The sequence below is a fragment of the Xiphophorus maculatus genome, chromosome 15 (assembly GCF_002775205.1).
Source record: "Xiphophorus maculatus strain JP 163 A chromosome 15, X_maculatus-5.0-male, whole genome shotgun sequence".
Classification (NCBI taxonomy): domain Eukaryota; kingdom Metazoa; phylum Chordata; class Actinopteri; order Cyprinodontiformes; family Poeciliidae; genus Xiphophorus; species Xiphophorus maculatus.
The window spans coordinates 1,839,134-1,851,515 of NC_036457.1; the positions used below are offsets into that span (position 1 = coordinate 1,839,134).

The 12,382-nt window shown below is 36.2% G+C and overlaps 1 protein-coding gene across 1 annotated transcript in view; it reads left to right on the plus strand.

Annotated features, from left to right (window-relative positions):
- The first annotated feature begins 4,615 nt into the window (after positions 1-4,615).
- LOC111611396 (mannosyl-oligosaccharide 1,2-alpha-mannosidase IA-like) overlaps positions 4,616-12,382 on the plus strand; it is a 35,925-nt gene continuing 28,158 nt past the window's right edge. Inside the window, exon 1 of the mRNA XM_023348028.1 lies at positions 4,616-5,338. Within this exon, the coding sequence (XP_023203796.1) occupies positions 4,835-5,338 (504 nt within the window). The 5' untranslated portion in view covers positions 4,616-4,834. The remainder of the gene's footprint in view (positions 5,339-12,382) is intronic.

The window sequence follows — 12,382 nt, forward strand, 5'->3', positions numbered from 1 at the left end:
TTCTAAACATTGCAGGGATTTTTCGAGTAAATTGTTTGACTTCTCAAACTCAGAAATTTTCTTGGGTTTCTTTTCTAGAAAATGTCTTAGATTAATTTTAAACTTTCTGAGGTTTTTGTTGAAATTTACTTCCTTCTTTTCTTCTGTCTACAGTGGCCCTAGTAAGAATTGTAGGCAATGCTGCATTTACAAAATTGTGTTTTTTTTTCAACATTACCAGAATATCCAACAAAGTTATGTGCACATTTGTAATGGAAACTCAGCTACACAAACATAACCTAACAGTCATGTTTATGGACATCAAAGACTTTATCAAAGTGATATTTTACTACAATGTTTTTACATTTAAAGCGGGAGTGTCCCATTGTCTCTTCAGCTTAACAACAGAAGAGCCAGAATCTGCACAAATTGCTGCCTCAATAAAACAAACTATATTGAAATGCAACAAAAATCAAATATCGAGTCACAACAGTTCATGTGTTTAGCTCCTCTGATCAGCCACATCAAAGAGGGCTTATGAATTTAAAATCAGACATACATTATGGATAGAACAAATTTCCCACATTCTCCAAGCCGGGTTACATTAGACTGATGGATAATTGAGGTTTTTATTGCAGCGGACCGCTGACATCAGTAGATTTACTGTTTGCCTCCAGTGTTGACGCAGTGTTGTAGTTATTCATGATTGGAAACGAGAAATATTGCACTCAACGAAAATGGTCTGTGTCATAATTGTAATTGCTGTGTAGAGGCTGATGTGGGCAGTTTCTTAATAAAAGTTATCAAATACAAAAAGGTTGCAACTCCAAATTAAATCCCAGGCATTTTTGGGGGACTTTTGCTTTAAGTTGTAACAACAAAAAAGTTACTTTCATGCAGTGATCCAGGGAAACATGCCTTTCATTTCATCCCAGTTTTCATTTTCTGTTTGTTTCTCAGAAAGACAAACTAATCACACGGACGTACGTCATCACTTAGACAAGTTGTCATCCCAAAATTAGAGCGTCAGGATGGCAGCTTGCATCTGTCACCCACAGAGTACAGTTTCCATCTGTACGCTTCTCCTCCCGCTGGTGGAGTTTAGGTGAGGCGCAGGCCGTACGTGACAAAGCTTTCGGTTTCTACAGCTCTCCTTTCAGTGATTTCGGATTGGCACGACAAGCTATTTGCTCGACAAAATGTTTACCAGCCAACAAATAAGTTTGCATTCCAGTCACACAGTGGGGACGGATTCAGAGGAGAGAAAACAGGAGCACACACCCATCAGTTATAACACGGCAGATCTCTGAGATGCACTTGTTTCTCTCATTTGGCTGTCGTTTATCTAAATCTGAATTCAGTTTTAAACAGCATGCAAACTACCTGCTGTTTGCACAGGCTGTTATTACTAAGATTGCAGATAATTTAAATGATGAAACGTTTATCTGTCAATCAAAGGTCACAGATTTCAGCTTTAATGTGTTCATCCATAAAACCACTCTAAACAGTGTCAGGCTTTTATTGTTTTTAGACGCTTTAAAGGGGCAGTATTGTGTAAAATCGACTTTTTTTTTTTTACTTTTTCATCATGTTATAATGTTATTATCTCATCAAAAAACAAACCTGGAGAGCTGCTTTGATACTTTCATACAAGTATGAGAAATCCTTTAATCTCCATAGCAACCATTCAGGTGTGAAAAACACCTGGATGGATTAAGCTCCGCCTTCAAGGTGCATCTCCTCCCCACTTAGTTCCTTCAGACTAGTCAGGAGCAATTAGCAAACACCTGGTGGAACTGCTGAGCTCATCACAGGAGCTACTTCTCAATGCAATGCTGGTAAAAGTAAAAGTTGTTAAAGGGTTAATACAGCACTGAGTTCTTCTTTCTCTTCTTCTTGAGTTTTATTGGCAGTACTGCTTAGGTAAGCGGTACTGCCACCAACCAGAAAGAAATGTGAACCATGACATAAAGAAATAAATAAAAAAATAACAATCTTCTTTTTTATTTTGGATGACAAGCAACGTTTAGATGTGCATTACTGCCATCTACTGGAATGGAGTGTGGATTGTGATGCTAAATATATATTACACAGATTTTAAAATTTAAAAAACCCACCACTATAGCCTCTTTGAATTTATTCTTCTTAAGGTATTTTAATAAAAAACAAGACAATTCACAAGTGAACATTTCTCCAAAATGTCCTGTATATTCAATAGTAATTTATTGTCTTGTAATTTACCAGTTCCCTGAACTCAACTGAATACAGAACAATAAAGCGTTTCACTCTCTCTTTCTGAAAACAAAATCATATTTCACTGTAGGATGTTTTCCCATTTAAGAAGAAATACTATTCAATCCTCTATGACCAAATTTGGATAAAAATGTTTCCTCCTTTCTGAGGTGTTACTTTAAGTTACATGTGTCTTATCTCTTTCTTTTGCTTTCTGTCTTTTAGCAAATAGAAATCATTTTACAAAAACTTACTGTCCTAAAACAAGAAAAGTTTCTGATTTAATGTCAGACAATGAAGTAAAGTACGTGAATATAAGTGTTTGTTTTCAGCTGGATATTCAGTGGATTCTCAATAAAATTACAAAATACATGGAAATGTTTGTAGTTTATTTTTTTTAAAAAACTGTCAGAGTTTAAGTATGCAAGTTTTTCTAATGGATGCAAAATCTATATTTTTGGTTAAGGTTACATAAACGCAAAATCCAACAATTATAAAGAATATTTTGTTGGAAGCATTCAATAAACAGTTAACCTGAAGTTTTCCACATCTCTGTGGGATCATCTTTTGATGATTAACGATAAAAACCATAAATGAGAAGCAGCAAAAACTTCTACTTTTTCTGCCAGATCATCTGCTGACTAATGAGAAACGAGCCTGCAAAACAAAATCTCCTCATTCTTAAAGAAATTACCAGGTCACTGGACTGAAAGCTGTAAGTCATATGACATGGGCAAAGGGCAAGCCAATAAACAATGCAGCCAAGAGTGGAAAAATGTGCTTTTGTCATTCGCATCCATGAGAGTTAGCTTATTTTCTTTTGTTCTGAGCTGTTATTTACTAACCCTATTGAAGTGCTTGTCTTGTTATATCAATTGAAGCGTTTATCTGAACTTTCTGCAAACACAAATGGAACTAAGAGATAAATTAATCTGACTGTACTTTAGGATTTATGTAACCATTTACTTATCCTTGTAGTTATCTTGTACATACAGTCAATAGGACATAAACTGCAAAGGTTTGGAGTCACATGATCCACTTTGAGCTGCGTTCACAAAGTCCAAATGAGTTTTGTTGAGTTTTTTACCCAAGTAGATATTAGAAAGGTTGAATCAGCAGTATGTGGCCATTTTGGGTCAGAGACTCACTGACAACATGTTCAGCAATCCTGTGACCAAAAACTACAAACAACAAATATCAAACAGTGTCAGAAATTGTTCTGCACAAATCATGCTGTGTGACTGAATTTCTGTCTCCTTAAAACCTTTATGATTCCTGAAATCCACAAACACAATATATTTTTTTATAAATAAATAAAAATAAAAAACAGGGTCACACTTTTTTCTCCCTATAAATTCAAACAGTAGATGTAGATTTTACTTAAACTACATCTAAATTTGTAAGATAAATCTGTCAGAGTTCATGTTTCCATGTGTTTGAATAAAATTTCCAGGGCAACGTATTATTGCAGATAGAAAATAATAGAAATAAATTTACGTTAAATCTTGAGATTAATTTCACGTTTTCTAGGAAGAAGAAGGACATTTCTGAGTTCCAAAGACTGAACATGTGTGAAGAAAAACTTGAAAGTTGGAAATTTCCAGAAAAACATCTGAAATTTTTAGATTAATCTCAAACATTTTCAAGAAAAGGCTTGAAAATTTCTGAGCTCCAAAAGTCTTTTTTTATTTTATTTTACTAGCTCAGAAACTACACAGGTTTATATGTAGAATTTAACCTGTGTAGTTTAATTCCACATTAATATGTGGAATTAATGTAAAGATTTCAGATTTTAATCTAGAAATGTTAAACTTTTGGAGCTCAGAAATGTCCTATTGTTTTCTAGAAAATGTCAGAGTTTTATGGCAGTAAGTTATTCCTTCTATTTTTCTATCTACAATGGCCCTAATCGGCCCTGGTTAAAAATACAATTTGTTCACAATTGTTTCAATAAGTGAACCTCCATTTATTCTTATTTAAAAACATTCTTCAATGTGAGGCTTTTTCCCATCCTGTCAAATAAATGTGCTCAAATTAAAGTTTGAATTTTTCTAAATTTTTCTGGCATTCCTTGATTTGGGATTTGTTTCCTCCCTGTCAAATAAATTTAATGAAACAAAAGTTTGACTTTTGCTAAATATTTCAGATATTCCTTAATGTGGGATTTTCTTTCCCTGTTAAATAAATTTACTCAAATTAAAGGTTAAATTATCAAGTTTAAGAATCTCTCATGCTCCAGGCGACCATACATTTCCTCATTATGGGTCTGTTTCCAGCTGTTGTTAGCCACGCCCCGTTAGAACTGCCACCTCTGACGGGGCGGAATGTGATTGGCTCCTGCTGTCAGTTACGGCTTTGGCCACGCCCACGCGGCGCTGCTTCCTGTGTGTGAGAGCCTTTGGAACTCGGTCTGTCTGCAGAGAGGCTTCGGCATGGACGGCAGCTTCTCTTCCACCAACTTTTCACCGGAGATTTTAAACCGTCCGCTTTACGTTTTAGTCCACTCACATGACGTGGAAATGGGTTTGTGAGCGGAGTAAGCCAAAGTTGAGTTAAACAGAGTGTTTAAAATCTTTTTGTTTTCTTCTCGGTTCGAGTTGTTTTAAAGGAAAAAAGGGTGAAAATGCCAGTTGCAACTCTTCTACCTTTCACCGCTCCGCCAAATAGGAAGTCTGCCAGCCCGACTTCTTTCAGGCTGACAGAGAAATTTATTCTTCTCCTGGTGTTCAGCGCCTTCATCACCTTATGTTTCGGGGCTATCTTCTTCCTCCCGGACTCGTCGAAGCTACTCAGCGGAGTTTTCTTCCGCTCCCCCGCGGTGGAGACCAACACCCGCATCGGTCCGGAGAGCAGCTACTCCGGCCCGGCTGGAAGCGACGACCGGGTCCTGGCCAAGATCAAGAAGGACCATGAGAAGGCGCTGCTGGAGGCCAAGGACACGCTCCAAAAGCGACCCGAGGAGATACAACGGGACATAATAAACGACAAGAAGAAAGTTAACATTGCGGGTCAGGCTGAAAATGATGTGAATAAAATCCCTCTCATTGAATATCACCGTCCGCCCGGAGCGACGGGACACGAACCGCTGGACCCCGAAACTAAGGAGAGACGGACTAAAATCAAAGAGGTAAGGATCTGTTGAGCAACATTAACCGGGTTATGGGTAAATAAATGATTTTACGTTTTTAGAAACCCAGACGCGCCTCCAGAAAGTTTTCAAAAGGGTTAAACGACTGATAATATGGAGGAGATGCACCAAAAACTGCAGACAATACCAGTAACCCGCTGAGAAAAATACTTAAAAATACATCTGGACCTGATTTAGAGATGAAAAATTAAAAAATTATTTGACCTATATATTTCAAGGGTGCACAATGTAAAAGAAACACTTTATTGGACACACCTTGTTAGAAACAAGTTGGTAACCCCGTAATTCTACCTTAATTTTGTGGTTTAGATTCAGCAAATCATTTTTGGAGATCCATACTGACTTAGTTGCATCACACAGATGCTGCAGATTTTTAGCTGCATGTCCATAATGACCATCTCCTCTTCCTCCATGTTTTAAAGATGCTCTAATGCGGTTGTACTTGAACGTTTCTGGTTCTGACCATCATTGTTACCAGCGAATATTGGTAACAAATAGATGCATGTATTAGTTTATTTTGAATTTCTTCTAACATTTCCACCTCAAACCTGTGGATTCACAACAACCTATGAGGCCCTGACTCCATTTTTTTTTAATCAAATGGGTTGAGATCTGGTGATTGCAAAAACTGTTGGACTCATTGTCAGGTTAAGATGATTTGAACTTAGAAATATGGAAAATTATCCTGCTGAAAGTAGTCGTTGGTCACCAGCAGCATGAACTGTTGATACAAGGCGTATTTGTTGCTTACACCAAGTTTTGATGCTACCAGGCAACATTTTTTGGAGTTATTGCCCAATTTGGTTGAGTTTGTGTGGATTGTAGCCTCAGTTTTCTGTTCTTACCTGACAGGAGTTAGGGTTAAAATGTTTAAATTCACTTAAATAACATTTTTTCAACATTTTAATTCTGTGTTTGAATATCAGCAAGTCATCTTTGCCCTATCTTGATGCTTGAATGCATTGATTAACTGCCATGTGATTTGAGTTGATAAGCTATTAAACAAGTGTTTTTAACAGTATCATTAGCCACAGAAACCATACAACACCACCTAAAATCTCTATGTGAAACTCAGTTTCATTTATTTTAGTATGATTAAGCTAAAATAGTCATTTTTTTCACTGGTGTTATTGCACTAATATTAACATGAATTTTTGCTTTGAGAGCTCAAAATTGAGAGAAAAGTGAAAAATATGCTACCACATTAACATATTTGACATGCACAGGCTAATGGCTAACACATTGTTACCTAAAAAGTGTATAAATATTTAATACAGGTGTTTATTGACAAGAATCTTATCTGAATATCTCTGGAGATGCTGGTAAGACCTTTACGATCGAGCTTCTTGTGATGCAGATGAGGCAGCACTGAGATACAGTTACACATGCTAATACTGGACTCATCTATTATTTACACATTATTTACGGTCTTGTGGCTTATCTAGTAAAGGTGGTGTCTGTGTAACTGAGAGGCCTACAGTTCTAGTCCAGGTCATTGAATTTGCTTTTTTATTTATGCTTGTCAATCGCTGCTTAAAGAAGGTTTAGAGTTTTAAATGTCCATTTATACGTCAGATAACAGTTCAGTTTCACACATTCTCACCCAGACACCTGTAGGTCATTCAGACATTGCTTATATGTATCTGTGACCAATAAATGTTCACTGGGAATTGGTATGTTAGCAATTTTTTGAAAAGCATTGATTTATTAAAATACCTGCATCTCAGTAAATTAGAATAGAAAATATTTCAGTAACTTAATTCACAAAGTAAAACCCATATAATATAGATTCATTAAGCATAGACTGGTGCTAATCTATGAAGATCTTGATGATTTTGACCTGAAGTTAATAAAATCCTAAAATTCATTAGAAAAATCAATTGAAAACAATACAGAAATATGATGTTATGGTTTACGCAGTCTTGGGGAAGACTTTTGAAGACAGCATATTCATAATCTTTTTTACCTTGTTTTGAAGGTCAAAATGCAGCCACTTAGTGTTTTCACACTGGTTTGATTAGGGACCAAAATTCCAACATTTGTTTCACTTTCAGCTGGTAACCCAAACGAACTGGAGTTGGATTAAAGTGGACCAATCAGGAGTGCTGTGATTCCACCTTTAGTCATCATCATGTTGTGACATTCTCTGAAACTCACTCGGCGTCTGGTCTTTGGGGAAAAAATGCACGAAGAACCGCCTTCCAGGCTGCTCCGCCCGTTCTGTTGGTTTCCCTATACTGTGTAAAACCAGCTCAGGTTTCCTGCCATATACCGAAATGAAGTGACCCATATTCAAAAGCATCATGGCTGCCGAGCGTTCACACAAGACACAATATACACCAACAGAATCGGGATGTGTTGTGTTCCCTGTCATCTGGCATCTTATTCCTAAAAATCCTTTCAGTAAATCTTGTAGCCGCCTGCAGCGTGTCTGGTGTTGTGATGTCTCTGCAGAGTGTGTTCAGGGAAACAAGTGGAAAGCCCTGTGCTGGAGTCCCAGAGGTGGTGTCAGGTGGCAGCCCGTAGCATGCAGTCAGCCTGCTGCTCCAGCTGATGTTATGAGACGTTTGTTCAGAAATAGTGTTTAGAAAAGCAGGGGCCATATTCTGGAGTGTTTTTAATTGGAAAACGTGATTTTTAGTGTGCAGTTCCACTAAATATTCTCATTCACATGGGCAGCTGATAGAGGATTGCTGAGTGAGTCAAAGATAAGAAGTTAATGACCTAAAAGAGCTGCTGGTGGACATATTCCGATGTGTGTATTTATGGAAAAATTAGTTAAATCCAGATATCTGTTGGGCAAAATCTGACGGTTATGATTAAGATAGGACTTTCAGTTAGGACAGCAGCTAACAGTTATTTAAGTAATCATAGGCCTGTCACAGTAAATCAATTAATTGCTTGATGAATTGAAAGGAGATCAAGAATTTCCATTTGTATGATGTATAGTTTTTCTCTTTCTACCAAAAACATGATGATGAAAGTTTGCAGTCTGGTGCTTTAGTCTCAACTTGCCCTGTTTTGAAGGACAATTTTGTTTAAAAACTTCAGAATTAATTTTATTTGTTGTTTTGTTTACTTATTTTTGGTATTTAAAATGTCTTCCAGTTCCAGTGTTAAATGTTCTTTAGAATCTAAAGTTTATTGTTCTTTAAGAATATGTTCTTGCTTTATTATGTCATTACCTTTATATTACTTGAACATCTTCTCTAAACAGTATTATCTTTTATAGAAATAACTTATGGGACAATTTATCACCCAGCAAAATTTGTTATTGTGACAGGCCTAGTCATCAAGTATTATATCAATTATTCTAGTGATTAATCGAGTAATTGGATTAAAAAATAATAATTTTGCCAACTAAGCTTATTTTATAAAATATTTAAAATTCAATTCATTTTTAAATAAGAAAATCTACATTTTATTGCCTAAAATGCAACTATGTACACTTGATCATTTGTAGCAAAGGATTATTCTGCAGTTGAAAAAGATACTTCAACTGAGCTGCTTTTTGAAATCAGAGCATTTTATTGTCTTTTGTACTGTTTTAGTTTAATTTCTGAATATGAGTTTTTTTTTGTCTTTTTTCTCCATCTAATAATTATTTGTTTACTAAATTAGTTGATTAATCGATTATTCACGATTAATCAAATTGTTCCAGCTCTACTTTCGATAAATAAAAAACGCCATTTCCTTCCTGCTTTGGCCTAAAAGCAAACATGAACGGCAGGTACTGAAAAGAAAATCAACTGTGTGATTCATGGTTGGATGAGAGGATCAAGTGTGTGAAGAGGTCACCTTCAACGGCATTCATTGCACGAGTCTTAATCTATGTTTGATCAAAGTAAACACTCCAGCAGATGGAGAAAGCTTTGGCAGGACTGTCGTCACTGAGATGAAAAATACCCAGACAGTATTATCACAGAAGAAGATGGCAAAACATTTGGTTAATATCTTCTTTCTTCATTACAATTTACACAAAAATGTGAATGTGACAATAATCCATAAGAGGAAACTGTCTTTGACAAACCTGTTAAGCTTAGGAGGAGTATTGACACAACACTGCTGGTTACGCCTCGTGTTATTAAACACCAACATCAGTCATGAGAAATTTCAGCAGGGGTTGCTTTTCATTTGTCTCCATCAATATCCTTTAGTCATAGCTATTGATCAGAATCTCACAGCTGTGGCCAACAGTTGACTGGCACTGTGAAATAACCTGTAGCCACACATGTTCTGCCTGAATAGAGATAATTGGATATTCTGGGTATGATTTCAAATATTCAGACTCTGTTTTTCCTCCAGAGAAGGTTAAACATGCTGTCCTGGGTTTCCTGCCGCCTGTCTTCAATTAATGACGCCAGTTTCCAAATCAAAAATGGGACGTTGCTTCAGCTTCACTCCCTTCTGAAATTCTAACTTTCTTTTGTTAAACATTTTCCTGGTAGCTTTTTGGGATATATTATGATGAAAGATACTCTACACTGTCAAGAGGTTAGTAGTTTCAGCTCTCATATTTAACCAAAATTTATATATATAATTGTCATCACTTAATTGTATTTCAAGTAGAGGTGATGTCACACTGTGTGTGAGAGAGCAAATCAGTGTTTTAAATTAATTTAAAACAAACATGGAATAATTAAAGCTTGATATATTAAGCTGACTTTAAAATCTTAAATTAGCAATTAGCATTATCAGCAATGTTAGCGTTACTAACGGTAAACATCGGTGTGTGTGTATATTCTGTAAAGAATGCAGGCCCCTTATATTGACTGAAGTTTCCTAAATGCCATCAACATTTCCATACCCAACAACTTCCCTAATTATTGTTTTTAAAGTTCAAAACTATTTAGCTATTTAAAACTATTTATTGCCATATATTCAACTCGGATGGTACCTACTGAAATCAGCTGGTGATCAACAAATAATAAAATTATAATTTAATTAACACAATTATAAATAAATAAATCTAATAAAAATAATGTATATAAATGTAAATAATTTTCTAAAAATGTATATCTATGTCAAAAAGGTGTGAATAATAATGTTAGTAAATAGAAATTTATCTAGTTTGGCCAGATGTTCTTTTATAAAGTAAAAGTGTATTTTACTACTTTGTGCTGTCTTTTGATCAATTTCTAAGCAATTTCTGATAGTGAAAAGTATGTAATTTTAGTCATCTTCCATCTGCAACAACATCCACACCGAAGAGTGTTGTTTTCAGTTTGTCTCTACAAAAAATTTATTTAATTGGAATTGATACTTTAAGTGTTTGATCCTTTTCTATATACTGAAAGTTAGAAACCTTTATCAAAAAGTTATACAATATTAATTAAGTTTTAAAGATGTTGTAGGCATCTGTGCTTTGGTTTGTCCTGTACATTGATATTTGATTTGATAATCTGCCATCACAAACTTAGAATAATAATTCTAACCTTTTTTGGGATATTTTTAAGTACACATCTCTGTTAAATTGAAGTGTTCAGGCTCAGACTCAAACCTTTCCACCTCTTGATTTCTCTGCCCTTTCTGTTTGGCAAACCAATAACCGTGTTGACCAAACACGGCAACACAAACCCACTCTTACATGCTCTCCTTGATCTTTGCTGCCCTGCTGTCATTTAGAGATAGATTTTTATTTATTTTATTTTAGAAATATTTGTTGATACAGCCAGGTTCTTATTACACCACACCATCACCATCTGACCCGGTTCCCAAGGGGATCTGCTCAGTGCTGTTCGGCACTCTGGCCTTGTCATCATTGTGTTTACCAGCAGTAAACATGAGGCGCCTTGTAAGGGAAAAACAGCTGATTGTGAGGGACCACCACAGTCCTAAAATCTGCTAAACATGTTTGTACCCTGAAAAATCAAAGGCTCCCTGGAGGATCCTGCCTCCTCACAGCGTGGCCCATGTTTGGACTCTCTCTCTCTGGAGGCAGCAGCAGTTGGGGGTAATAATGAAAACCTTGGCTGATAAACAGAAGGAAAATGGAGTTGGATTAGGCCAGTGCATTATTGTTGGAACACCTGCGTTATGTGAACTAACATGCTTTTCTGCCTGGCTGTAACATTTTGAGACTGGATCAGATTTAGGGTGTTGTCACACCTGATAGTCTGGTAGTCTTGGTTCAGTTAGGGACCAAAATGGCAACATTTGTGTCCAGCGATTCATACTAATTGAAAAAACCTGTTCTTTTCCTCGCCTGTGGGGGCGCTGCACCAAGAACCACTGAAGGAAACGACACAAAACCCTCCAAAGAAGACATGAACGCAACTTCCTTCAGCAAATGTAAACAAAAACGGAGAAACGTCAGATTTTGGCGGTTGTACGATTTCTCTTTAGTCTTCAGTTAAAAAAACCCACAAGACATTTCTCCTGCTGGCACTAGATTCTCACGTTTGTTTTGTTTGTATTTACCCAGAATTCCCTACGCTTTAGTCAACTTCCTGCTTTTTTTCAGGTCTCTAATCTGATTGGTGTTCACATATGCATTTGAACCACTGCAGAGTTCAGTTCAACTGAACATTAACCTAATTGGCTGTATCGGAGTTCGACTGCACATTCAAAGAACTGGACTTTCTTGGCAAATGAACTGGAATTGGATTAAAGCAAACTAAAAAGGGCTGGTGTGAATTCACCCTTAAGGAAACTTCAATTAATTTTTAATGTTACATAGGAAAACTGGTCCAAATCACATACATTAAACATAATTAGGTTGAAAAGATGATCCATTCATGGTCAGTGTCTCTGGATTTTCTGGATAAACTGACAAAATTGCATAGAATATTAAGTATGTCAGGCCTATCTTTGCAAAAATTACTTCCATACACAGAATAGTCACATACTGTTTAAAATAAACAGTAAACAGTCATGTTGCCTCTTTCCCAACTGCAAGAAAACTCACAGTGCTTATAGATTTAGATCAGGGGAAGAAAAGAGTGCTGAGTTTTAAAAATAGCACAGCAAGAGATAAAAAGGATATTGGTTGAAAAAGTTTTTGTCACATTGCTGTGGATTTGC